The following is a 26,760-nucleotide window of genomic DNA, read 5'->3' on the forward strand; positions in this document are numbered from 1 at the left end:
TTTGCGACGTGTAGGACATATTCGATTCCTACTAGAGTCAGGCCATTCTAGAGCCAGCCGTCTTACCCGATCAACATCCAACCGAGCTGCCCGCCTTTCGCACCTCTGAGATCTTCCAACCCTAGCAATTCACAGCAACACCAACAGCGGCACTGCCCACGATGTCGATACGAATAGCGCTCGACAATGCGCCCGACTTCTTCACGAACCTCGACTTTGTTTCGGGTCGGGTCCTCTTGGGCCTCAACAGGCCTGAAAATGTGGGCAACATTGTGATCAAGCTAGAGGGGGAATCGAGGACTGCCCTTTCTACGCCCGAGTTCGACTACGATCGCCGGCGTGCCTCTACGCCAGGCCCCGGATACGGAGATGTCGTGACGGAGAACCACAAGCTGCTCTACCTGGTGCAGCAGATATATCCCGACGAGAGAGCTATGGGTTCCTCAGCTGTGGGGGCGATACCTGGCGTACTACATCCTGGGCAACATGAATTCCCCTTCAAGTTGAAGCTGCCCTTGAATAACATATGCGGAGATCCCCAGGCTTTGGCAAGATTGAACGGTGTGGGAGGCGCCTCAACAAACCAGAGCCTGCTTGGTTTTGGTGGCTATCGGACCATGGATGGAACCAAGCAGATGATGCTCCAACACGTTAGGTCTACCCTGCCCCCTTCGCTGACCGGCTTCCCCCGCGAGGCTGAGATACGCTACTATATAAAAGTTACCATTCAGCGCCCTGGCTTCTTCAAAGAGAACTGGCGGTACCAGGTTGGCTTCAAGTTTCTCCCCATCGAGCCGCCGCGGCCTCCGAGGACCACCCAGGAGGCATTCGCGCGCCGCCCCTTCAGCTTCAAACCGCGGTCGCCGGCGCCATACAAGCAGAAACGTTCCTTCTTTGGATCCAACAAGCACTCTGCAGAGAACACGGACGAGGCACAGGAACCACCCCCCACAATAGAAATGTCTGCGCGCCTACCTTTTCCGAGCATTCTCACTTGCAACCAGCCCGTCCCTCTGCGATTGATTGCCAAGAAGCTCGAACCAACCACGGCACAAGTCTATGTGATTTCGCTGGAAGTCGCGCTCATAGGGTTCACCAGTGTGCGGGCGCACCACCTGCAAAACACCGAGGTGACTCGTTGGGTCGTGTGTTCGGAGTCCAACATGCAGATCCCCATCGGCAAGCCGCAAGATCCTGTCGGCTCCGAGTTCGTCATTCCGGATGGCTTGTGGGCGAACCTGCCCTTGCCCAACACGATAGCGCCGTCTTTCACGGCTTGCAACCTCCAACGACGATACGAGCTCGAAGTCAAGATTGGCCTCAGCTGGGGTCTACCCAATCCCAAGGGAAAGGGTGTTGTCTTTTACCCGCAAATGCTCTATCTGCCCCTGAAGCTATCGAAGGTGGAAGTCTTCTCGGGCATCTCACCCCCGGCACAGCTTCTCGACACCTCATCCTACAGACCTCAGCAGACAACGCCGCAGCCGCCGTCGCTGCCGCCTCGTCAGTCGGTAGCTTCGTCCTCGCAGCAGCAGCAGCCGCCTCCTCACGATGCGCTCTACCCGCCTCAATTGGGTTCAAATAACGCACCAGGCTACGATGATGCGCCCCCGAGTTACGATGAAGCCATGGCACAGAACCTCTCAGGTCCGGCCGAGCGGCCGGCGTACAGTGGCGTTACGGCAGAGAATGACCCGAGCAGCATGCCGCCGGAAAAGTCGGGTTTGCATTAATGAAAGATGGTATGGCAAGATTGAAGTGCAGAACGTTGGTGTGGCGATTATACCCAGGATGGAGTTTGGCGTGTAGTGTTGGAATAGCCGTATATATTAGTACCAACAGAATTAACCCAAACACGGACCGTTCACGTGGCCCAGGGACGGACTACCTAAGCCAGACGATATATATAGCCGACTAGTAGCGAAGAACTGTTTCTTTCTGTGAGCTATGGGCAATGCCCTTCCACAATTGACACCAGATTTATGAGCTATCCCTATTTCAATGCGGGGACGGGGAGCGGTGGACATAAAACATATATGAGCTACCCCTATTCCGTTGCGATGCTGGTATGCCGAAGCCAGCTTACGAGAAAGGGATGTAGATTGACTAAGGATACTATTGCAACGACCACTCCGAGTCCTGGCATCGCCATCCCACTTGCCGCTTTACATGAGACCGTGAGAACTCCTGGGCCTTTCATACGTGTCCGCCTACATGAGGTGTTGGAGAGGTAACGACTGCCGCCAAACGCGGTAGCAAGTAGCACAGAAAAGTCCCAAGCAGTAACTGCTGGATGCGTCCCGGTAATGATTATGAATAAGTTGATTAAGGAGAAACTACATCTGTTGGCTGCAACGGTGGTGACTCTTTTCCAAGCGGAGGGCGGAAAGTTGTCGTAGAGATGCTGATGAGTGGTTTGATTCCGAGGACGAAGAAGGCCGTCCTGGATCATTTTGTCAGGAATGAGTCTAGGCCAGCTGCTGGTGCTAATCTTCGCCATTCTTGAATGTAAACATGGCGCAGCGCAATACCCCGGCAGCAACTAAACCCCTACTTCAGCACCCTATCATTATGGATAGAAGATCGGCATTGATGTGAGATAATGGATACATCCATCAGCTTAGAGGGCCAACGAGCTGGGTTCTCAGAGGAAAGGAAACCAAGTCAAGCTGCCCCCTGCTGGGTGCACATACCAAAATTACGGCATCACAGACAGCCCTGAGCTCTGATATGCATAGCTAATGTCATAGAAGACATAGCGAAGCGTCGACCGATTGGCGTAAATTCACCCGTTAAAACTCCGAACCGTAAAAATGGATAGATATCTCTGTCAGTAATGGTTAGGGGTGAACCGTTTTGGCGGTCTCGTATATTCATTATTGACGTGGCGAATACGGATTCGAAGCTGGTTACGAATACGTTATATAATAAGGACGGGGGCCATACTCTTAGTTCATTGACGAAATTGACGAGATATTCCGCGGGATAATTTGCGTGATTGGTCAACCGTATTGATAGGCGTGTTCGTATTCGGATCGTATAGTACAATCCAGCCAATCACGACTCAGGAATATGTTCACGCTATACAATACAGATACGCATCTTGAGGTTGAAAAGTCAATTGGATAACACAGGTTTGTATATATAAACACTCACATTGTATATATGTCAAAGTGGCAATTTCCGGTGCACCCATCTCGCAAGGTATAGTTTACATCGAACAATCACCCCATATCGAACCCACCACCTTTTGCACATCATGCCCAAGAGCAAAGAACTGATCACGACTGACATGGCCAAGATGTCGGCTTTCGACAACGCCCTGCATCGAAACTCGAACAAAACTCAAGGTGGCCTCCGGGCCATGATGAACAAAAACCGCGCGGCCCAGAACGTGTCTGTAGAGCAGTACTTTCAACATTGGGACGACAAGAAAGCCGAGGACGAGACCGAAGACATCCGGCAAGCCAGGACGGCCGACTACGCTACGATCAGCCGGCAGTACGTTTTCTTCACCACCATTGCATGCCCACAAATACCGTCTCTAGGATCAGACAAACACTGACTTTCACCAACCACAACGAGCAGATACTACAACCTGGCCACCGATCTCTACGAGTACGGATGGTGCGAATCGTTCCACTTCTGCCGTTTCGCGTACGGCGAGGCCTTCTCGAAAGCCATGGCACGGCACGAACACTACCTGGCCCACAGCATCGGGCTGAAGAGCGACATGCGCGTCCTCGACGTCGGGTGCGGCGTGGGCGGACCGGCCCGCGAGATCGCCAAGTTCGCCGGCTGCCACGTCACGGGCCTGAACCTGAACGACTACCAGGTCCAGCGGGCGAGGAGCTATGCTGCGAAAGAGGGACTCTCGCACAAGCTCGACTTTGTGCAAGGTGACTTCATGGTAAGCTGATGCCAGTCTTTTCGTACACAAGCAACTGTTTGAAATATGAGAAAGGGTACTGACGAGCGAGTTCTGCCATCTCACCTTATAGCATATCCCATTCCCCGACAACTCCTTCGACGCCGTCTACGCCATCGAGGCCACGTGCCACGCCCCGTCTCTGGAAGGGGTATACAGCGAGATATTCCGCGTCCTGAAACCGGGCGGCACCTTTGGGGTCTACGAGTGGCTCATGACGGACGCGTACGACAACGAGGACCTGGCGCACCGGCGGATCCGGCTCGACATCGAGCAAGGAGACGGCATCCCGCAGATGTTCAAGATCGCCGAGGGGCTAGCCGCCATCCAGGCCGCGGGCTTCGAGCTCGAGCTCCACGAAGACCTGGCCGCGGCGGACGACAACAACAAACGAGCAGGATCGAGAGCGGCGTCTCCGTGGTACTGGCCCCTCGGGAGCGACCTGCGGCACGCGCAGACGCTCGGGGACCTCCTCACGGTGCTGCGCATGAACAAATGGGGCCGCGTCGTTTCGCACAGCTTCCTCAGCATCCTCGAGGCGGCCTGGGTCGTGCCCGCGGGCACGAGGAGGACGGCCGAGAGCTTGGGCAAGGCGGCGGATGCGCTGGTCGAGGGCGGGAGAAAGAGATTGTTTACGCCCATGTACCTGATGGTGGCAAAGAAGCCGACGACATGATGTCGATAGCCTTTGGATGGATAATGATCCGAGTCTGAGACGAGGCTACACTGCATAATAATTAAACCAGTATCCGGGACTCTGCATGATGCGAATACTTCACCCGAGGTTTGTGAGCAGTTTACCCAAGATGACCGCGGCCAGGTGAAATTGATCATGGCATGGAACCAACGGGGCTGGCTAGCTTACTGGAATTTCCGAATCGAAGTAATCATGCTCATGTGAAGACAAGTAAACTAGTACGGTGAATGTCCACCCCCCTGCACAGAAAGAGGAATCCTCCAGCATCCGCCATAGTTGGGTTGGGTTTGGCTGCGGGGCTGATTCAGGGGCTGAATCGTTACACTGTGATTCTACCCAGTGGCGGCGCGGCCACGACTGCCACCATCTATGACCACAGTTACTACCAATGTGTGCTCTTTATCCTTACAAAGTATTGTCTTGACTACGATAGGCTCATGCATAATCGTGACATAACTGTCTGTAATAAGAATCCCGGGGCCATCTTCATTTCCAACACATGCCAAAGGCTGGCCCCAGAGAGACGATCGATCTGCGTGCTTACGGAGCGGTTGACGTGGGACACGAGTTGCTGCTATCCTAGGTGTAAGGGTGTGGTGGTTGCCATTGTACGAGTGCCTTCTCGGCCCCGCCAATTGCCACATCGGAGCTGCTGAACGCGAGCCATCGGGGCGTCGGCCGAGACACTCTAGGCCACCGCCGCCGTACTACCCCTGAGATGCCACCTCGCAGTATGCGTTTCACATCATACGTGACGTGTCCAATTATCACGGGTGGCTTGATAACGCTAGGTTTCAGCTGCGATTGGTGGTTTTTGGAGCCCTGGAAGCATCGTGTTCGCAATCGAGACCGAGTATCTGCTCGAGCTGGCGGCATCGGAAAATGGATTGAGCGTTATATTCAATGTTGATTCCGGTGTGACGATGGCGCATCCTACGGCCGTGATGGATCAACGAGGCTTCACCGAAAGCCGCAGTAATCCAGATTGCTACATCTGCGGATGTAGGTCAAAGGCACAGTCTTGACTATGTAAAAGCTGTGGTATCCGACTAAGTATAATTCAATGAAGAAAGCAAGTCAAATCACCCAGATCCCCATTTCAACTCACATTCCCTGGCGCGAACAGGAAACTGTCTCCCAAGATGAGCCCAAGAACTAAACCGACAAACTCAGAATGCCACCTCTGTCATTCATTTTCGTCCTAGCCTTCTCGGCTATCGCCTCCGCTACCAATGATCTGGTGGATTGCAACGTCACGACGGATGTACGACTCCCCCATTGCCTTACTCGCTCGGAGCAAGTGTCTAATCTCGCACATTTCCCAGTTCCAAGACCCGGCTCTCAAAGCCATGGTATTGACCGCCGCAGTCACGACTGACAACAAGCTACCGGTGCCCTATCGCGGACTGGACTGGCCCGAGACATTTGGTGTTTACCAAAGCACCGCCCTCGCGGACAACATCAACCTCCATCCCAACAAGTTTGTCTTCATGAGCCACGGCAAACAGCGTGACGTTCGCGCCGCGCATCCAGGCCAACCCGGCCGGCGGCTTCACCAAGCCCCAGCAGCTTTCGACGATCCTCCTCCAAGTCACGTTCCATCCCGACAGCCTCGCGCAGCTCATCGGCGGGACTTCATCCCTCACTGGCTATGGTGCCATCTTCGACGACTTCAATTACGGACTCAAGAAAGCTCCTGGTAGTGCGGTGCAGTGTCCTAGATACTTCGCTGCTTGATTCGAAGCGGTTATCAATCACAAGGCCGTGGAGCCTTGTTTCACGGGTTGCTTCCGAACATGAAATTTTACCACCACACAATTGTTTTTGAAAGGAAGGATCAGACACTCATTGCAAGTCATGTTGAATACTCTCGTTTATGATGAAGATTGATTTGGGTTCAAGCCGAAATTGAAAACAAAAACAACATTCCCTGGGAAGTTGTTAGCCAGTGGCACAACAGTGTATGTCACCACGGTGTCCACTGACCCTTTTCAGAGATTGGGTAATAATATATTATTAGCCTCTGTTCTATGGGCACGCTGTCACCTATGTCGTAAAGCCAATGTCTAATCATGTCATCTGAAATGATCTGTTTGCCGAGGATTTGGGTGTTGATTGAATATCAACAGCAATGAACCCCAAACGCTGACCTACTGCAACCAACCCCTGAGGAAAAGGGGCGTATTTTATGGAGAACCCGTTAAATGCATATTGCATTAGGCCAGTTTCGAAGATCCATGCTGCTGCCGGGACAAAACGCCATGGTGAAAACCTGTTCATCCGCTTCGGCGCCGAGTACGAAGAACGAATACGAAAACGCAGCGACTGCCGAGCCTATTCATTGGTTGCGACAGGACCGAGGAGACCGGGTCTGATTTCTGCTGGGTACCCGAAACACCCGGGGCAGGATTTCCGAAAAGTGCGGTGCCTAAGTAAAGCCAGCAGCCCCCCCCCCAAAGCGCGTTCAAGCTTGGATCCACATTGGCCGCACGACCTGAGGAGAACTCGCTTGGCTTCGCAAGAAGAGTACCAATGGTATAACAAGTACCAAAACTTCAGCCATCCACCAGGGCGGGCCAGCCGAAACGGAGGATAATGATGATGCGCCGTCCCGTGGTTGCGATGAGCGGCGTGCTGTCAGGCACCGCCACCAAAGCCGGGCAGTCACCGTCAATAGCGACAACCTCCCGCCAGCTGTGGTGGCACTGTTGCTATTCCCAGAGAGGATTTTCTACTACCGCTCGGACTCTCCAGCAGCAGAAGAAGCAGTCTGATTCCCTGCGCATCCTCTTCTGCGGCTCCGACGAGTTCAGCAGCGCCTCGCTGCGAGCCCTGCACGAAGAAAAGGAGCGGAACCCCGGCCTGATCGAGTCTATTGATGTCGTGGTTCGGCCGGGGAAGCGGGTCGGTCGGGGGTTGAAGTTGATGCAGCATCGTGAGTAATGTCATCTCTTCTCGGCCTTTCGCGCGAACCGCTAGCTGCTTTTCACTCTTACTCCTATGTGACCGCCCTCCGCCGAATGTGATATGACCATGATACACATGGAGGCCATATAAGCTAACACTGTCGCCAGCAACAATCAGACATGTAGCCGAGACGCTTGGGCTTCCCATCCATGAGCGAGATACCTTCACCAACTGGGAAGTGAGTCACCACCGCTACATGCTGCCAACCTGAATTCGCCCATCGTCCATGACATTTCCCGCTGTCAACCCGCTGTCTTTACGAATATGCAGGCCTGTAGAGTAGAGAAAACTGACACGCCCCAACCCAGATGCCCCCAGCGATCAACCTGATCATAGCCGTCTCGTTCGGCAAGCTCGTACCCAATCGCCTCCTCCAGGCCGCCAAGTACGGCGGCCTGAACGTGCACCCGTCCTTGCTGCCGAACCTGCGCGGCCCGGCCCCGCTGCACCACGCCCTACTGCGCCAGATGGACGCCACGGGCGTGTCGCTGCAGACCCTCAGCCCACACGAGTTCGACAAGGGCCTCGTGCTCGTGCAGTCGCGGGACGACGACCTGATCCAGATCCCGCCGCGGTGCACGGTCCCGCAGCTCCTCGAGCTCGTCACACCCGTCGGGGCCCAGATGCTGGTCCAGGGTCTGCGGGACGGCGTCCACGTCCCTCCGCTCGAGGAGCAGCGCGGCGTCGTGAAGAGCCAGGACCAGGACCAGGACCAGGCTGCCATCATATTCCATGCTCCCAAGATCGAACCCAAGGACCGGGCTCTCCACGAGAATTTCACCTTCTTCAATCAAGAACAGGCCGATAAGTATCCGCTCAAGCCGGCCGGCGACTGGTCTCCTTCGCCTGAGCGCCTGCGACAAGTAGGGCCCATCGACTCCATCGCGCTCGCCCAGCGAGTGATAGGACCGCTCTGGTTCCTGGCCATGGACCGGAAAAGTGGTGCTATCAAGCGCATCATAATCGACAAAGCTGACGACGATACTGTCCTTAAAAAACTGCCCGCTAATCTCCCTAGTGACGTTGCCAGCAGCCCAGAGATATCATTTGAGGGCGCCATCATCCTTGCCTCGGAAGTCCAACCAGACAACGGGTATTTGCTTTGGTATACGCTCGAGGAGGGCGACGACAGCATTTATCTCTTCGATGGACCTGACAGTAAACCTGTACGGAAGCGTCAGTTCCGCTGCCTAAGGGTTCCCAGTTTGAAGGTCGACGGCCAGGCTGCAAAGCCTGCGAGGCAGGTTTTGGAGCACTTTGAGAGATTCTCTGCTTCGCCGAAAAACGGTTAGCTCTACCTAGGTAGTAAAGCAAAGACTATCAACATCTCATCTCAACTGTACGATTCAATACGGTCACTGGTTTGAGGGCATTTGGGAACATGTTTTAGTACAAGGTCAATTGGTCATGTCTCATTTGAGGAGCCAATGACTCCACGAATTGTGGCTAGTGTTACATTCATTGATGCCCCCTGCTACCCTTGTAGACATCTCTTTAATCATCAATCCCTAACGCAAGGAGACGGTTCATGTCTCGTAATGATGCCATCTCTCAGACGCCATTGTCAATCCTAATGTGCCAACTTCCAGCAAAGATGTCGGGTGTTTATGTTGTTTCAAATGTGTGGGCGTGGGGCATATGTATGTCCCTTCTGGGGAGCTTGGGAAATATTACATCTTACTTGTGGTCCTTCTCGTCCACAGAGCTGCCGGCGCTCGAGGAGCTCTCGGTCTTGGTGAGGGTGTCGTCATCCTCGTGCTCAGGGCCATGGATGCTCTCCTCGAAGACGGGCTCGGGATCATTGACCTCAAACTTCGTCTTGAAGTCGTGGAGGTGGTTCGAGTAGCCGCTGCTGTTGGAGCGGCGACGAGCGTTGGTGAAGGCGAACTCCTCGTCGACTACCTCGGTACCGAGACCACCCCTGAGACATGATGAGCTTCCGGTCCCGGATGGCGGCGTTTGAGATGAGAACAGGGTATGAAGGGAAACTTACCAGTTGCCACGGCCGCCGCCATTCTTCTTGGTCTTCTTGGGGTCAACACCGTCGAAGCCGTTCTTGGCGAAGAACTTGGGAAGGTTGTCCTGGGGGAGAACGGTGCCCTCGGCCAGGCCGGCGTGGTCCTTCTCGTTGTACTTGTGAGATCGAGTCACTACGAGGGTGATGGCCTGTCAGCAAGCAGTGTACTTGTTTACTCTAAGAGGGTAGGTGACATGAATGGTGCCAGGCAAATGATTCCGTTGTGACCCCATTGCCGCCATGGCGATGTAGTGTTTGCAGATAACAGTAGGCCCATCTAGGTACAAGATGTAGACATCGAAGTCCGCCTAGCTGCTAGATGGGATATACCAAGGGAGGATTCACAATAATATGAACAGGCAGATGGTGACGAGCCAAAGGTCACGTCAGAGGGCAATCATGCGGGGTTTGGGGCCAGGCGAGAAGACAGTAACACAGCCAAAGAGTACTTACTGGTGAAGATTGGAGCGAAGTAGTGCTGATGGCGTGTTAGGTTGTTTCGATGGAGATTGCAATCCTGAAGACCTGATGACGGTTTGAAGATTGGGTTGGATGAAAGTTGGTGATGGATGTAAGACGGGTTGGGAGTTGGAGGGTGGTTGAAGATGGGAGAGACGATAGAGTAGTGGTAGGTTGCTTTGTTTGGGGTTGTTGACGGGGATGGAGCGGATGATGTTGGAGCTGGAGCTGGAGCTGGAGGCGGGGGTGCCGGAAGCCGTTTCCCTTGAAGCTTGGGTAGCTGGGAGTTGAGGGGGTCAAGAAGGGATTGAGATGATGATTAATTCCAGTGAGCAGTATTATAATCAATCAATTGGGTCAGTTGGGGTTACAGGGCACAGGCAGTGCTTTCCCTTTTATGTTCTTACTGAAGATGCTTGTTTGGTGTTGGGGTGAGATGGAGGATTGGGAAGGAAAGTCAAGCGTGCTGCAATTGGGTTGAAGGAAGCTGCTCTTTTTATTCACTAGATGAGGAAGTCAATTGCATTGGAAGACTGGATGAGAGATCCCGCTGCCGGCAGTCAGATGCTCAGTGCCCTCCCAACAAGTTGAGGTGGTTTGACCTAGTGAAGATGTGACTCTCCTCTGTCGGAACATGGATGGCTCTGGAAGAACAGGTACGGCCCAGCTACAAAGCCCAATGGGTCAATTGGTGGTGGTGGTGGTGGTTTGCGATGGCTCAACTGGATGGAGCAGCAGCAGGCCAAGCATCGGGGTCCTGGTCGCGTGACCTCAGGCAACTCCCCACGCGATCATCAGATGATGGCTCTATTGCTTTCCAGGGATTGCGTGCGACGACTGCTAAAGTAGCCGCAACATTTACTAATAACGGCGCCGCCTCCGTAATGACCACTCCGGAAAACCCCATTACCCCAGCCTGCTAGCGGGCTGCCAATGAGTAAGTAATGTACGCGGCGGTAGCGGTACAACTGCCAACCGGAATGCCATGTTGTAGGTTTGTCTTGCCATGGCAGCAGGAAGCGGGCAAGCTCCTACATAGAAGCTCGTACGTAAACCTTCCAACCTTGAAGCGCCCGCTACGTAAACGGAGCGCACAGGGATCTAGTTGTTACCGATGATCACACGCACGCACGCACGCACATTGCTTCCTCTGCCTCTGCCTCTGCCTCTACACAACATACATGCTGCAGCATAGACGTGGTATTCGCCATTTGCACCGATTGCTGATACGCTGCGGGCCTGGTTCCACCATACCTACCTGTAACCTGCCTACCTGATCGACCTTCTTGGATGCAATGCCAAGCTACATACATGTTGCCAATGGGTTCCTTCAAGTGCAGTCCTGGAAGCGAGGTAGCAAACGCGCCAATTATTGTTTGTTTTTGCTGTAGTAGTATGGTACGATTCTTCCCAACCATCCAGCCATAGATCACGAATGGCAAGAACTTTTGTGGGCGAAGAGAAGAAAAAGCAAAATAAACGTCAGTAGGTACAGTCTGACAATCAATCGCGGCCGGCTGCACGTTTATGTCACAGGTCTCCATCCGCCTCCGCGAGCGTGCCCCTTAACCTCTTTCGACTTAGAGGACCTGCACCCTTGATGCGGGGAAGGACCCACTTCTCCTGCTGGGACGCTACTCCCCTTTTCCCCTGCCTTTCCAATTGATTGAAGTCCCGGCCTGCAGACCTATCGGTTTGGTAGGCACAGTTGTTTCCCGTTGACGACTGGTGTCTCCAGTTTGAAGTCGTCAATCTGGCCCGCAGCCTGTTTTCGATCAAAGGACTGACTCGTTGCCCTCAGCTTGATTCGTCGGCCTTCTTAATCAGGTAACAAATCTGGAAAACTCTAGTAGTCTCTTGGAAGTGAAGAGCCCGCCAGACACTCCAATCCGGTTTCCTACGATTCTACATACATGCTACTACCAGTTACGCGAAGAAAAGGGTCCATCGCCGGCCTCTTTCAGCTAGACCTTGTTCCTCGCCGCGGCTGACCGATGCCTTGCTCCGCGGCGTGCTGAAGTCAGGGTGCAGCCGCAGCCACTGGCCGACTGTCCAGGCAAATGGTCTCCACCCTCGAGAGAGGTCTGGACTCTGCAGGTGGGCAAAGCATGGAGATCGAGTCACTGTGCCGTGCCATGTGACCAACTAGGCTGTGAACACTTGTTCCGAATTCTTCTTGACTGGTGTTTCTTCTACATATGATCGATACTGACGGGGCAGATGAGCTGGCAATGGCATGCACACTATTGATTGCGATGATCTACAGTAGGACCAACTCGCCTAATAATTGACCGTTCCCATACTTCAGCGTGGAGGCCCGACGTCACCCCACGGCCGCCGCTATCGGATCTGATAACGGCAGTGGAGGACGCCCCGGAGATGCTTTGCGACCTTATCGAAAATTTGTTCGCATCGCCGCCAGAAAGGCGAGTGACTAATCCAGCATCTCCGCTTCTGAAATACTGCCCATAATCATTGCACAGGCATTTGTAAGCCGCCGGATGCCATATGTATTACCAGCAAACTCAGAAACCATTCATCCGTTGACCTTACTCGTGCATGCCGTTTTGCGCATTGAATCCATCCCCATTTTGCAGTCAACCGATTTCCAACTTGTTTGTCGCTCGTACGACAACTTAAGAGCCTCGCATAAACCACCCCTCACTCACCTCATCAACCGCCCATTTCTGGCCCCACCCCTGCCGAATTATCTAGATCTTCAAGAGATCACGAGGACAAAAAAAAACCAACAACAACGAAGCAACCCGCGGTAAATTCCCTCAACCGATTACGACGACGCCCTCGCGCGCCACTGCACCATACGCCGACATGTCGCCCGCGGCGGTCACGATCGACAACACCGACGATTTCGTTACCCCCTCTGCGGCGGCGCAAAGAGGAGGAGCCTCCCCCGCCCGCACTCTGCTGCTCGCCCCGCCATCGATCGCGAGCCACGAAGAGAAGCTACGAGATGTCCTCGCTGCTCACGACCGATCTACCACCGACCTGCAGATGCTTGACCGCCTCTCCGCAGGCCTTGTTTCCCTCCCGGATGACACCTACGACCTGATCCTGGTCTTGTCAGACGCCGATGGCTTTCGCATCGAGTCGACGCTTCTCCTCAACCGCGACGTCTTCAGCAAGATCGTACCGGCGTTGAAAGTGGGAGGCAAGGTTCAGGCACAAGACGGCTCTTTTGGTCCCGACAGCAAAGGTCCGGATTCGCGCGAAGCCGTCCTCGCTGGCCTCGTGGCGGCCGACAATGGCTTCTTGAAGGCGAACGACGCCGAGGCGGCGGTACCGCTGAAGCTCGGGTTTGGAAAGAACAGGAAGAAGAGCTCAGCTGGCCCTGCCGTTGAGAGTGTGACAATACATCAAGCCAAGGGTGCCGAGGAAACGCTGGACATGAAGCCGCCTGCAGCGAAGCCAGCCGGCGTGGGCTTCGTCGATCTCAGTGACGATTTCGACTTCCCGGAGGATGACGGCGACTTGATTGACGAGGATACATTGTTGACAGAAGAGGACCTCCAGAAGCCTCTTGAAATTCGTGAGTACATCGTCGGACAGGAACCGCGTGAACCTACTGACATCAGTGTAGCTACGGAATGCGTTCCCAAGGTCGGAAAGCGGCGCCGGGCATGCAAGGATTGCACATGCGGTCTTGCGGAGAGGCTGGCCCAAGAGGATGATAAGAAGCGAGCGGAAGCCGACTCCAAGCTCCAGTCCTTGAAGCTCGGGGCAGATGACCTGACCGAGGTGGATTTCACCGTCAAGGGCAAGGTCGGCTCTTGTGGCAACTGCTCGCTCGGCGATGCCTTCAGGTGCGACGGGTGTCCGTATATCGGCATGCCAGCCTTCAAGCCGGGAGAGGAAGTTCGACTGTTGAACAACGATGTTCAGCTATGATAGGAGGGATCAAGGCATTCGATAGGCGTTAGGTACTAAAACAGGTCACGGTCATAGATTTGGATAGAGGCTCAGCTTTCCGGCCCTATCATTGCTGTGCACGCAGCCCAGTATAAACTGCAATGTACATTGATATCCACAACAATACAATATCGCAATATGAGTCTCAAAACTTCTAGAGGTGTCTATATTCGTTTCTATCGACAAGAATATGAGAAGATATGATTTGAAGATGGGCAAGTTTTGCCAAGAAAGAATCGAAACGGAATATCTCTACTGCTTCATCTGGACCTTACGCTACGGACACGGTCCATCCTTGGAATCGAATGTGTTCTCAAGGCAAGCCGCGGGTCGTCCACTTTGAACTGGAAGAGAGAAAACGATCGTTAGCCAGACTAATTGCTAGAAATAGGATGTCTGTGTTTGGATACTCGGAAAAGGCTTACAACAGAAGATGACCTTGTCGCTTTCGGTCCGGTCGAGGTACAGCGGGTAGTTCGCGCCGTACTTGGCGCTGGTGTACAGTATGTAGTTCCACGACCAGCCCATCCCGTTGTCCCCGCCGCAGGCGTAGTCGTCGACGCCGCTGCAGTCCTTGTCCCACAGCTTGCACTTGATCTCGGCGCGGCAGACTTCGATGCCGTCCTCCTCTACGGTGGCCGTCACTTCGGTCCCGGTAAGGGCGCCGGTTTTGGCGTAGATGTGGGCTTTCTGGTATCAGGGAGGAAAACGTTAGTGTGTATGTTTCAAGAATCGTACGAACAGGGCAATAGGGGGAGAAGGGGGGAATAGGGATCGACCAAGGCATTTCTTACAAGGCAGGGGATTTTGTCAATCTTGGCGCATGCGCCCGGGGCGCAGAAGCGGATGTATTCGCATCGGCCATTGGCCACTCCACCACAATTCTCCTGTCGAGGGAAGAGCAGGCTGGTGCTATTGTGGTTGATACTGCTCCTCTGGAGCTCCTGTCTCATGGCCGGCATCGCGGCCCAGCTGGAACTGGAACCCAGCTCAGATGCTGCTGCTGCTTGTTGTGAGGCTGGCGGCGACGACGACGACGACGGCGACAGCGGGCTCTCTGGCCCCGCGTCCGGCGCCGGTTTAGGCTCCGGGACTGGCAATGGGGATCGCACGGTGACGAAACCAGCGGTCGGGGTGGGCGTTGCCGGCGCGAACCCGTTCGGCAAGGCGACGGTGGGCGCGAGGCCGGCGGCCGTCACCTCGGGGCACCTGGTGCCGATGCTCGTGCTCAGGCAGATGGAGAACTCGCCGGTGCAGACGGGCGTGCCCGTGGCCGACCAGGTCGGGTTGCAGGGCGGCGTGGGCACGCAGAGGTCCTGGGTCACGCAGGCGGACCGGCCGCCCGAGCCGTTGCATACGGTCGAGCGGGTGTACGTCTTACACTCGCTCCCGGTGTAGGGCGATCCGGTCGTGAGGGTCGGCATGTCGGTCCGGCCGGTCGTAGTGCCGCCCGTTGGGCTAGACGTCGGCACATCTGTCCGGCCAGTCGTCGACGGCTGGTGGTTCGGGTCCTTGGGGTCGTAGTAGTCCGGCGGGAAACCCGTGGGGCTGGGCACGCAGTAGTACCCTCGGCAGAGCGTCCCGCAGCCGGATGTGCAGGTGGGCGATGGGGATCCCGGTCGGTACGTGATGGGGTCCCCTATCGTGTCGTCACCGCCGCCGCCTCCACCAGGTAACCCGCAGGAGTCACCATCACCACCACCGTCCTGGCGCTTCCTCAGTGGACAAGCCCCGCCCGGCTGCAGGTTCGAAAGGCTTCCTCTTGGGCACCGTTTATTACCGTCCGGGTTTACAAGGCAATCCTGCTGATTGTATTGGCCTGTCCAGATAAATGGCACCTTTTGTTTGGGCGGAAAGTCCCCTAGTCCGGCGCCGATTCCGACCTTTCTCATGTTGGCTCGCAAAGGTCTTTGCATAAACGCCAAGAGTTTCTTGACGTTCGCAGGATCTTCTAGCTCCCTTGCCCAATTACCCTTTTTGTTTGGGAGTCCACGCCAGTACGCGACCAGCGCGGAGACCATGGGAGCCGCTGGAAGCAATACCAGTCAGTTGTTTTCGACCAACGCACGACGGTTCCCTTCAAGCTTTATGTTAGGTCCGTACTTACCAAGTGAGTTTCCGTTGGCCTGCGCGATTTCACCACCCACTTCGGCGGCATACGTCTGCCATCCCGGCGCCATGATCAGCCAGCTTGCGTAGGGGCTAATGGGCGAAACACGGCCCCACGCTTCGATGCCGCCCACGACGATGAGGTTGTCGATTCTCTCAGTGTTTTCGGGGTCCGGATCCCCGAACCTGCTCGGCCAGCCATCCAGTCTGTCTCTTATGCCGGCGGTCTGGTAGAAGTTATGCGCGGCACAGACTATAACCACGCCCCGGCTATCGAGCTCCTTGAGGATTTTGTCTGGGCAAGGGAGTGTCAGCCAGTTTCTCGACAGGTTAAAGACCACCAGCGGGTATTTTGGTTCGACCAGACTTACAGAGCATAGCCCAGTGAGATTCCCTCATGAACTTGGCGTGGGAGTTGATATCGTTTACCCAACCAAAAGACATGTTGATGATAGACTTTCCTCTTCCGGCGGCGCCCTTCCTATCCACATCTTCTAGGACTCTGATGGGTAGTTTTGGTGTTAGTGGTTGGTTTCTTGCACGTTGGATCATCGATTGGACTTTACCTAACCAAACTCTGTAGGTATCTTTCTAGAATCAGGTTGTTCTTGTCTGGGGGATCGGCGTTCTCGTTGCCCACGACGATGATATTGGCCCTTTTCGCAAGACCGAGCTGCGTTTCAAGGGGGAGTGAAGATTAGCTGTCCGTTCGAAGCCCAGGTATGCGACCGTACTGGGGCAACGACTTACCTGTGCGCCAAAGGCCAAGCTCACAACGTTGGTGCCGTGCGGTATCAGGGGCCTGCCTCTGTGAGCTGCCGATCCGTAATCGAATGGAGCAAACGTATCAGGCGGCGGCCGATTCAAATGCTTATCGTCCATGCCCACGGTGATCTGTGGAGTGAATTCCTGTCACCCAATATATATGATCAGCATAGATGCCCAGAAGACAGCTTACCCAATCGTAATAGTCGTTCTGTTTTGTTACAGATGTAGCCACTGGCATAAACGGTGTAACCCGAGTAACCTTGTCCATACGGCTGGGATAATAGCGGAACGAAAAAGGAGGCTCTCACCGAGTGTCCGTCGTCAATCCCATCCTCGATGAAGTAAATCGTCTGTCCAGTGCCGAACGAGTCATCTGCACTGTAAAGGAAATCACCAGCCCCGGCATAATCGTCCCAAAGTTCTTCAGGAGGCACAGAAATCTGAGAGAGCGCGTAGTAGCCATCCAGCTGGACATCAATCGGGTCTCGTCGACCGAGCTTCGCGGGCTTCCGCGGCCGTGGCGTTTCGTCAATGGTGACATTCCTCATGACAGTGCCACCGAGATTTGTTACAGCCCGCCGTTGCTATAGATAGTCACTTCTGTCAGCTAATAGATAAGTCCTGATGAGATGTAGGAGGGCGAAGTCTCCAAGGGAATAAGGGGCTCACAGGATTTGAGTTGTCGCGTCCGTCGTAGCGGTCCACGTTCCACCTGTACTGTCCATATGCGTCGGTCACCAACCTGGTCCCGTCCGCGTGGCGCTCGCGCTTGATTTGCTCGATATGGCATTCTTGCATGTTGGTGATGAAGAAGAAGGCGGTGAAACCAGCGGCCGTGATCTGCCTCGTTCTGGTCGCGTAGCCGAATCGCTGGAGGAACGCCAGGATGCCGTCCACCCGACGGGGGTTCGCGGGGTAGAGGATGGCGTGGTCTAAGCCGTCGGCCGGAGGAGCCCGGCGCTGAATCTTCTCGTCGCGGCGGTCGGGGCCCTCCGTGGCCGTGGCCGTGGTCGTGGCGACGGGAGCGGTGGCGGCAGCCGTTCGTGGCGACAAGTCGATCGTGCATGCATCGACGTCCGAAGTGGTCGTGGCGCCCTCGTCGTCCTCGGCGTTGCATCCCACAATGGTGGTGCACCTCTCGGGTGTGGCCGTGGTCGTAGTTTTGGACGTTCCGTCGGAAACGGTCACGCCAAAGCTTGTCGTAGTGCTGCAGAGCTCGGCTGTCTGCGTTTCGCAGTCGGTTGGCTGCTCTTTGGGGTATGTAACTTCACCATTGGAGCCAATCCTAGAGAGTAACTATAGTCAGTACGAGAACTAGACCTAGGACTTGCCGATACCGCTAAAAAAAAACGAATTTCAGGTTTGCAAGAATCAAAAGAAAGCAGATTTCATGTTTCGAGTGTCAAATAGGAATACCGAAGAAACTGCAACTCGATTTACGCCGGGTGGTATCGTAACGGGTAACGATGACAGGAGGAAGAGAATCGTATACGTACGTCACACGGGGCCAAGGGCCAGGCAGTTTCCCTTTGATCACAAACCCGCCTGGGACCTTGATGTTTGGAGGGGGACCCCTATACGTCAATTAGTTTCACGATACTGACGGCCCATGGGAACCGGTATATAGATAGCACTTACGGAGGAAGGATTCCTCGGGGGTATTTCCATCGCCAGCCTCCAATCTTGACATCGCCCCAGTTGATACAAATCTGTACGTGGTCAGCTTTCGGGTGTTCCAAATGGATAGAGACTGGAAAGAAGGAAGGCAGGAACCACGTACCCAGAAGAACCACAGTTTGCATGTAGTAGTAGTATCGTCGTCGTCATCTTCACCGTCCTCCTCGACCCATTCGAGCTCCCCTTCCGGCCAACTCGTATACGTCGGCAGCGCTTCGGTGGTGGTGCCGGTCCAGCGCGTGCAACCCAGCTCGAAGTCGACCGTCGTATCGGCATCAATGGTCACCGTCGTCGTCGCGGGACAGTCCCAGTCGAGCGTGGTCGGGCCGCTGCAGTCTTTGAGCGTGATGACGGCGTCCTGTTCGGGGATGTAGAAGGTGCTGGGAGGACACAAGAGGTAGTGAGGGGGCTTCGTGTAGGTTGATGCGGGAACTGAAATGGGTGGGCCCCCGGAGGTCGTCGTCGTCCCCCCCTGGAGGTCCTGTAGTCGGCCCAGTGGTTGGCCCGGTAGTCGGACCGCCGCTTGTGCCGTCCGGCGGCCAGTCGTTGATGGCCGGCCACGGTGGTAGTGTGAGGGTTCTAGTCAATGTCTGACCATCCTGGTCGGTGACTACAACGGTTTGCGGCGGGAGGATGACGCTGGGCTCGATGTTGAAAGTGCTGCCACTCGTCGCGCTTCGGGTAACGTCCACATTGGACACCGGGATGCGGTCCGTCGTGATGGGCGCCACCGTAATGGTGATGGTAGTGGTGGTAACAACGAACGAATTGCCTGAGCTGGCGCCAACCTCGAGTGATGTGGTGTAGGGCTCTACCGTGATGGTAGTGGGCTCGCTCAGGGGCGTTGGCGCGATGACGAAGACACAGGGGGCCGACAGACACTGGGCAGTGTGGCCAGTATAGACCTCGGTACCGATGAAGACTACATCGCCGCCGTCACTGTCTGGCTCGCCGTCCGTGGGGGAGCCACACGCTCACTTCGGTCGTATATCCCCGTTGGTTGTCGTCTGTCTGGTTGATGAAGTTCCCCTCCCCTGTTGCAATCTCCTCGACTGCCTTGGAGAAGATATTGAAAAGAGCCACGTCCTTGGAGCCCTTGACTTCCATGACCCGTTGCTGACAGTCCTCTGGGCCCAGGCACTGTTGATCATAGTTGGAGAACCAGGAGTACAGCCCGACACTGTGTAGGAAGACGCTCTCAGAGTCCAGGACGCGGAGGCCCCAGGCCTCCCTACACGAGTCGGTGGTGCAATCGGCCCAGTCGGGGTCTCCAGGAAACAAGCCAAGGGAAGAGTTGAAGGGCGTTGGTGAAACGGGCTCGGGCTGGAAGTAAGGCGACTCTGTCTGAATGTGGCCGAGATAGACATTCTTAGCCTTATACGTCTGATATTGGTAGAAGATGACATGCTCCGAGCCAGACCCGTATATCCAGGTTGGCCCCTCGGACTCGATCAGTATGCCACGGGCTGCGTAGAGACTGATCTGGGAAGCCGACGAGTCGACCTCCCAGTACAGACTCATGTCGTTGTCGTGGTCGGCCACCCAGGTCCACATGTTCTCAAAGTAGCCCGATGCCTTCTTGGTTATATGGAGGAGCATGGTGGCGCATATGCATGCCTCGTTGTAGCCGAGCTTGGGGCAGTTGGCCACGTCCAGGTCGGTTCCAATACCTCCGCCGACTCGGATGTGCGAGTCCCATAGGGCAGCGGACCCCTGAGAGGACTCGTGGATGTTCCACTCCATCATGATGACGCCGGCCGTGCTGCCCTTGACGGTAAACATCATATCGATGATTTCCATGGTGCCGACGTCTCCCTCTTCGCCTACACGCACAGCTACCTTGGGATCCTCCATGTCTTGGAAGTAGCTGCCGGTGGCCTGGATTTGAGACCAACTGGTACCCTGCACCTTGGATCCGTTCGGGATGGTGACGGTGCCTTGAATGGTGTAGATGCCGGCCGGGAAGTAGGCCACCAGTCCGGAAGAGGCGGCTTGCTGGAGGAACGAGTTGATAGCAGCCGTGTTGTCACCACTGGCATCGTTGACACAGCCATGCTCGGTAGCAATCAGGAAGCTGGACGCGGGGAGGTTCTCATACTGTGGTCGGATCCGGGTGAATAGCTTTCCGTCCCCATCTGTCATGGCACTTGGCTTCGAGGGAGCACCCTGCACTGGGCCCGTCTCATACTTGCCATCGCCGCCTTCGTAGCGTCGACCATGAGCCCAGAGGCCCACCGTCGGACTGCCGCTCAGGAGAACCTCTCCGCCGTCGGTCTGGACGGCAGACCCCACGCCGCTGAACACGGTGTTGTCGATGACAATGTTCGGGGCCGACGTCTCATTCCCGCTGGTCAAGATGCCGATGGGAACACCGCTGATGGTAGAATCAATGAGGGAGATGGACCCGATGCCCTGGCCGTCAACGCCTCCTCGCCCGCTGATGTTGAAGGCGATGCTGCCGCCGTCCACCTGGATCTTGTGCCAGTTGAACCCCCAGTCCCAAACCATCTGCACCGCGGTAATGCAGTTCCTGAACTTGAGACTGGTGGCGGTATACTGCTGGGAGCCGACCCGCCATCCGATGGCGCCGCCCTCAAACTCGAGGTCCGAGACGAAACCACCTGATCCGTTTTCGGTAAAGATACCCACATGCGTAACATCGCCGCCGTCTGTGGAAGCGGTGGGCATCCGGAACAGGAGGTTCTGTAGAGTACAGGCCTGGGACACTTGCCAGTGGATGCCCGTGGGAACTAGTTTCTGGTCGTGCTCATCCGTGGCCGATGGCATCTCTGTCAGGTCAAAGACGAAGTTTCGGATCTGACGGAAGAACTGGTTTTGATTGATGTACCTTGTTCGACCAATGATCAGTATCTTCCGGACTTGACCAACTTGGAGCCGAGCGTCACTTACCAGTTGACCCCTCTCCCATCAGGCTGGGCCATATTGGGAACGTATGGATCTACATCCATCAAAGCAATGCCCGTGAACTCATCACAGCCCTTGATGATTGGACGGTCGTTTGGGTCGCCGACAAACTGGGTGTAGTAGTACTGAATAATAGGGGTGCAAACCTTGTAGGTTCCAGGCTATTGGTGGGTTAGATGTTAGATTGAGCGAACAGTATGATGGCGCTGAAGTCGTCGGGCTTACCGGAAAGTAGATGAGGGCTCCTTTGACAAAGGTGTTACCACACTCCTCGCCACAGCGGTCCCCGTCGATTATGGCGGCGTTGATAGCCTCTTCCGTATTGGTCGCGCCGGTGTTGTCGGCGCCGTAGTCGGCGACAACATCCCGGTAGAACACATAACCGTCGCCAGCGTGAGGTGCCTGAGGAATGACGTAGTCAGCTTCAGTGAATGGCTCACTAGAATTGAACATCATAGAGTAAACAGCATGATAAGACAGCGTTGTGTAGAAAGCATGGAGTCACAGCATAGAGTGAACAGCAAAATAAACAGTATGAAACAAACAACATGAAGTAAACAGCATGGAGTAAACAGCTACAAACCTTTCCCAGTGGCCCGAGTTGAGTCAACCAGAACCCTCCGCCCTGACGAGCTTGCAGCGCCGCGTTAGAGACCGACGAAGAGTTTGGCAGTATTCCAGCCGACTTCCTCCCTTTCAACTTCTCCATGTACTTCTCAAAGCTCCCAGACTGCTGCCATACAGGACCATTGTATTCGCCTAAGCGGTTAGCATACGTATGATGAAAATAGGGGGTGAGTATAATAATTTGGATCTGTGGTACCATTTATAGGTGCGACGCCCCTTTTATTCCCTGTGTTGTCCACCATGTAAGAGGGACTCTCTGGAGGCGGATTCTGGAATACTCGTGGAAACGACTCGATACCTGATGCCGCTTGGATCTTTGCCCATTGTGTTGAATCGACACAACCAGCCAAGTTTGGGAGCAGAGCTGCGAGCCATAGTGGCTGCTGCAATATAGCTCTCATATTCGCAAAATAGTATAGCTCACGCAGCAGTACAGATGCGAATAAATGGCCTTTGATAGAGTTTCAGTAACATTGCGATTTTTATAACGCGTCTATCAGAAGACTATAAAACACCCCGTCGGCGCCAAGAGCCTCTACAGGCTCAGGTTCAGCTGTTTCCAACACGCGAGCCCGGAGAGACTGAGCACTGGAGATGCTCCGTTCGGACTCGGAAGCGACGGCTCGCTCATAGAGGGAATTTGCACCATGGCATGACCCAACGCCATTGGTTGTCAAAGATGAGCGGCACAGCTCGCACGCGTGATGCCTCACACATACGTTCGGAGGAGAAACATCTCACTTCCAAGAAGAGTCATAGAAAATCTTGCAGTTGGTTCTAGGTTGGACATGCACAAAGCAATATTACGGCGAAACTTGGTGGCCGAGACTGTGGTTCTATAAGAAGTCGTGGGTTGATATTTTAGGCAGAAATCGAATCCCTGTTCTCTGCAGCGGTGATGTTTAACGGATAAGGCAAATGGGTTCCGCTGAGCTTATGGCCGGTTCGCCTTGGCGGCCAGAAATCGGCTGTCCTGCTGCATCGGGAAGATGTCAGCTGACACAGGATCTACATCCCAGTCGGGCAGCTGGGCAGTTGGTTGTATGTTCTTAGCAAACAATCCACCGAGATGGCCTAGGCAGGAGTCAACCTCTTCTTACAACGGCGGTGGACTGAGAATGCGACCACTGAAGTCGCATGCAGCAACGGGCAACGCAATGCGAGGCGTGGCATGTTGAGCGGCGTATGGCCCACAGCGAGTGCAAAGATAAAAGGGATGATGCATCGGCCGTGTTGAGAAAGGAAGATATGGAAGAGCTCATCAGGACATCCACACACAAGCAAGCCTCCAGCGAAACGTACATCACATCACTACTTGGTCCCTCATCTCTGTCATACCTCCCTCAGCATCCCGCCCCTTCTCAACACCGCCCCAAAATGCGCACTACCCAAGCCATTCTCGCCACCCTCCCCCTCCTCAGCGGCACGGCCTTCGCCGGCGTCATGCGCCCCATGACGTGCTTCTTCCCCGAGCCCGCGGAGCGCATCTGCTACGACGAGGCCGACGGCGGCACGCCGCAGAACCTGAACCTGAAGGAGGTCGACTTCATCGCGCGGTACCTGCGCAGCTACCAGGACCGGGCGGTCAAGCAGGGGCAGTCGCCCTTCTTCAAGATGCCCGTCGCCGACGCCGACAACTGCGGCGAGTGGCAGGTCACCACCAAGGGCGGCACCTGGGCGCTGGCGAAGCTGGTCGGCGACGACAGCGCCGCCGTCACCTTCCGCGACATCGCCAACACCATCGACGGCGCCGCCGAGGGCAACGCCGACGAGGCCCTGCTCGCGTGCGGCACCGCGGGCGGGCAGATGGGCGTCACGGTCAACGCCACCGACCCGCTTTACGAGTCGGCCGAGTTCGTCGACGGGGGGTTCACGAACCAGGGCATCGTCATCAAGTTGGTGCACAGCCCTTGATAGGGGGACACGACGGGAGTGACCATCGAGGGCACTTCCCGGTACATATGTTGAGAGTAGAGGGCATGTTCAAAGATGCTGGGCTCCCAGTGCCGCAGCGTCGATATTAGCATAGGCACAATGCTGGCTTCCGTAGATCGATCTGAATTGAAGTCATTATTAAGTCGCACACAAATCGTGAAACTGGACTCCGAGCCTCATGGGAAAATACCCAGCTGCACTTGCTCAATCCCACACTTCTGCCACCCAGCCCGTATTGAACTGCCCCTCGCTTGCCTTGACAAGATCAACGCGCCCCTCATCCCAAAACACGAAGCCTAGCCATCGCCACCGAGCAACCTTTTCCGTGACATCCATTCGCCTCTTTATAGTTGCTTCGTCGGGCGCGCACCGCGGAAGGTCCTCGCCCCAGCGGCGGCAATCGAGGCCTTGCAGAGCATCGACCCAGCCAAAGGGGGCTCACGGGCCGTAGTGCCAGCGACGAGGGGAGCCATCCCGTCTTCGCGCAGGTACATCGCGTCCCTGACCTTGATCGCCTCCTCCTGCTTCTCCTCGCGAACCAGGAAGCTATGGGGCGCGTCGTCCCCCAGCGGCTCGAGGCGCTTCGTCTTGGGAAAGTGCTCGCCTGCGGCGAGGACATTAAATAAGCAACGAGTCTTCTCCGGCTTGTCCGCTTCGCCTTGCAAGTACGTCCGCATCTTCTGCATCAATTCCGCGTCGATGGCGGCGGCCGACAGGATCTTGCGCCGGAGCAGGCCCAGGTCGACGACGTTGTGGAGATACTCGTCCTCGCCCTCGTACACGGGCACGGCTTTGTGGGTAAACGGCCTCCGCTCGGGCCGCGGCGTGCACGCGGCGTAGGCGCGGTGGGCGGAGAAGACGAAGGCGTGGGCCGTCGAGACCTGCTCCATCTCCCAGCTGGCGAAGAGGCCGAAGAAGCGGCGGTATATCGGCACGTGGGCGCTGCCGCGGCGGTCTGGCTCAGGGTGGATGCGCGTGAAGACCTGGTAGCGGACCAAGGCCTGCGAGACGCGCTGGCGCTCGTCGCGGCTCAAGGGCGCTGCGGTGGCGGCCGGTTGTCGTCCCCGAGCGCTTCGAGGACAGCCAGCCGGGTCGCGGCATACAGTTCCACGAAGAACTGGACTGTGCGCTGAAACTGGATGATGGCTATGACCTGGTCTTCGGTGACGCCCACGGCCGCCCTTCTGCCCGGCAGAAGGTCCTGGTACCGTTGGACTGCTTTGAGCGCCTCGTCGCAGTACGATTCCGTGTACCAATCCAGCGGCGGTGTCAGAGACAAGGCAGCGTAATCTCGGATGACAGGACCCTCATCTCTGGAACATATTTCTAGTAGGATGGCAGTCTTTGATTTCAGGAACACTCTGTACAGCAAAGGTGACGCCCGGATAAACGCGTGGAGATCGGCCAAGGAGCCAGATGCAGAAAGAAGGGCAACCAGGATATCGACAGGCAAAGAGTGTAAATGGCTTGCGACTGTGGTGGAAGACATCGTATTGGCATCCAGTTGGACAATTGATGGTTGCCGCTCACTGGGGTTTGATAGGCTAAGAGGTAGGAACACCGAAAAGAGTAGTTCCTCCCATTATGTATCTTTCGAGGCGTGACTCACGCGTGGCGTGACTGTCAGCAACTGGGCGCATGTTGTTTAGGCCCCCAATGCCGCCCTGGTTTCAACAACGGCGAAACCCCGCATCTCTCCTCTTGTAGAGTCACGTACTCTGCAGGCACGACGAGTGAAATAATCTCGGCGTTGACATCGCAGATGTTCCGAGGCCGCCGGTGGTCGTCGTTGACGGAGGTGGTGCTACGGGGCTGTTCACGGAACCATGTCACCCCGTCAGACAGCAATGGCAAGTATCGCACGAGATGCATGGCTTTTCGGCGGCATTCCCGGGATCGAGAGGACGGGGGTTTGAGATTGCCTAATCAGATGGCAGCACCCAACCACGTCTGGCAAGGGTTTGGCCGGTCCCCAGGTCGGCGAGAGCGGCAATTACTCGACAAGTACCTATCGTCCGACGAAGGAGCAGCTGCAGGAACAGGCGGGCAGAAAACCCCTACGTCCGGATTCGCACGATCGACTGTGCCACCTTGCTACATCAATGCAATGCTGTTGGCTCGAGTGTTGGACACAGCAACAGAGAAATAGGAGTACATCGGTTGAGTTGTAGGATCTTGAACAGTCTCACGTCAGCTGGTCCCGGGCTCATGCATCCAGAAAAGAACAGTGGTTCTCTGTATCCAATGTCAGGAGAGCTGCTCCATTGAGGCAGATCCTGGTCATTCTGGCAGTATGTACACTTTGGGAATCAACATTGTTGAACTGGTAGTGTACAAAGCTGAATCCCGTACGACGCGAGAAACGGCCTGAATATTATCCAATCACGCACGGCCTTTGATTTGGTAGATCATTGTATAGTAGTCTCCCTATGGCACCGCTTTCTAGAGATCCTTATCAGCAGTCCATTTTACATTCAAAACCTAGTGGCTTGCGGTATTGGTTTCACTTTCCAGGGGGATATATCTGTCCCCTTCGCACACTTCAACCGCCATGCCCGAGTCCACCAGTGAGATAAGAGAGAACTGACTACCATGGATTCTATATAAAAGGGTCGTGTTATCTAAACATGAGTAACCGAAATATTAAAAAAAAGAAAAAAGAAACGGAACTACACAAGGCAGGTTGAAAAGGGGCAACACCGAATTACCTGCTGGTATACATAC

At 55.3% G+C, this 26,760-nt stretch overlaps 9 protein-coding genes across 9 annotated transcripts; 6 read left to right on the forward strand and 3 right to left on the reverse strand.

Annotated features, from left to right (window-relative positions):
- Positions 1 to 161: 161 nt before the first annotated feature.
- PG986_012127 (uncharacterized protein) lies at positions 162 to 1,733 on the forward strand (the record flags this gene model as incomplete). Its single annotated transcript, XM_066848349.1, has 1 exon — positions 162 to 1,733. The coding sequence occupies one exon, from the start codon at positions 162 to 164 to the stop codon at positions 1,731 to 1,733; it is 1,572 nt and encodes a 523-aa protein (XP_066695045.1).
- Positions 1,734 to 3,259: 1,526 nt separating this feature from the next.
- PG986_012128 (Sterol methyltransferase) lies at positions 3,260 to 4,604 on the forward strand (the record flags this gene model as incomplete). The annotated part of the gene is made up of 3 exons (XM_066848350.1): positions 3,260 to 3,501; positions 3,589 to 3,910; positions 4,002 to 4,604. 3 exons carry the CDS (start codon positions 3,260 to 3,262, stop codon positions 4,602 to 4,604), a joined length of 1,167 nt encoding a protein of 388 aa, XP_066695046.1.
- Positions 4,605 to 5,799: 1,195 nt separating this feature from the next.
- PG986_012129 (uncharacterized protein) lies at positions 5,800 to 6,362 on the forward strand (the record flags this gene model as incomplete). The annotated part of the gene is made up of 3 exons (XM_066848351.1): positions 5,800 to 5,889; positions 5,951 to 6,105; positions 6,134 to 6,362. 3 exons carry the CDS (start codon positions 5,800 to 5,802, stop codon positions 6,360 to 6,362), a joined length of 474 nt encoding a protein of 157 aa, XP_066695047.1.
- Positions 6,363 to 7,223: 861 nt separating this feature from the next.
- Positions 7,224 to 8,884, forward strand: PG986_012130 (Methionyl-tRNA formyltransferase; the record flags this gene model as incomplete). The annotated part of the gene is made up of 3 exons (XM_066848352.1): positions 7,224 to 7,560; positions 7,700 to 7,770; positions 7,901 to 8,884. The coding sequence occupies 3 exons, from the start codon at positions 7,224 to 7,226 to the stop codon at positions 8,882 to 8,884; spliced, it is 1,392 nt and encodes a 463-aa protein (XP_066695048.1).
- A 385-nt stretch (positions 8,885 to 9,269) lies between these two features.
- Positions 9,270 to 9,851, reverse strand: PG986_012131 (uncharacterized protein; the record flags this gene model as incomplete). Its single annotated transcript, XM_066848353.1, has 3 exons — positions 9,270 to 9,513; positions 9,586 to 9,758; positions 9,786 to 9,851. The coding sequence occupies 3 exons, from the start codon at positions 9,849 to 9,851 to the stop codon at positions 9,270 to 9,272; spliced, it is 483 nt and encodes a 160-aa protein (XP_066695049.1).
- Positions 9,852 to 12,897: 3,046 nt separating this feature from the next.
- PG986_012132 (Bcdre2) lies at positions 12,898 to 13,974 on the forward strand (the record flags this gene model as incomplete). Its single annotated transcript, XM_066848354.1, has 1 exon — positions 12,898 to 13,974. One exon carries the CDS (start codon positions 12,898 to 12,900, stop codon positions 13,972 to 13,974), a length of 1,077 nt encoding a protein of 358 aa, XP_066695050.1.
- Positions 13,975 to 14,271: 297 nt separating this feature from the next.
- On the reverse strand, positions 14,272 to 21,927 carry PG986_012133 (Glucan 1-3-beta-glucosidase; the record flags this gene model as incomplete). Its single annotated transcript, XM_066848355.1, has 15 exons — positions 14,272 to 14,339; positions 14,421 to 14,685; positions 14,790 to 16,024; positions 16,103 to 16,399; positions 16,476 to 16,606; positions 16,671 to 16,777; positions 16,855 to 17,013; positions 17,181 to 17,456; positions 17,542 to 18,157; positions 18,511 to 18,581; positions 18,653 to 18,981; positions 19,067 to 19,496; positions 19,528 to 21,397; positions 21,460 to 21,635; positions 21,700 to 21,927. 15 exons carry the CDS (start codon positions 21,925 to 21,927, stop codon positions 14,272 to 14,274), a joined length of 6,258 nt encoding a protein of 2,085 aa, XP_066695051.1.
- A 1,551-nt stretch (positions 21,928 to 23,478) lies between these two features.
- On the forward strand, positions 23,479 to 24,015 carry PG986_012134 (uncharacterized protein; the record flags this gene model as incomplete). The annotated part of the gene is made up of 1 exon (XM_066848356.1): positions 23,479 to 24,015. One exon carries the CDS (start codon positions 23,479 to 23,481, stop codon positions 24,013 to 24,015), a length of 537 nt encoding a protein of 178 aa, XP_066695052.1.
- Positions 24,016 to 24,380: 365 nt separating this feature from the next.
- PG986_012135 (uncharacterized protein) lies at positions 24,381 to 25,908 on the reverse strand (the record flags this gene model as incomplete). Its single annotated transcript, XM_066848357.1, has 3 exons — positions 24,381 to 25,065; positions 25,140 to 25,397; positions 25,754 to 25,908. 3 exons carry the CDS (start codon positions 25,906 to 25,908, stop codon positions 24,381 to 24,383), a joined length of 1,098 nt encoding a protein of 365 aa, XP_066695053.1.
- Positions 25,909 to 26,760: the final 852 nt, after the last annotated feature.

Source organism: Apiospora aurea, assembly GCF_038362705.1.
Source record: "Apiospora aurea strain CBS 24483 chromosome Unknown utg000008l_segment0_segment0, whole genome shotgun sequence".
NCBI lineage: Eukaryota > Fungi > Ascomycota > Sordariomycetes > Amphisphaeriales > Apiosporaceae > Apiospora > Apiospora aurea.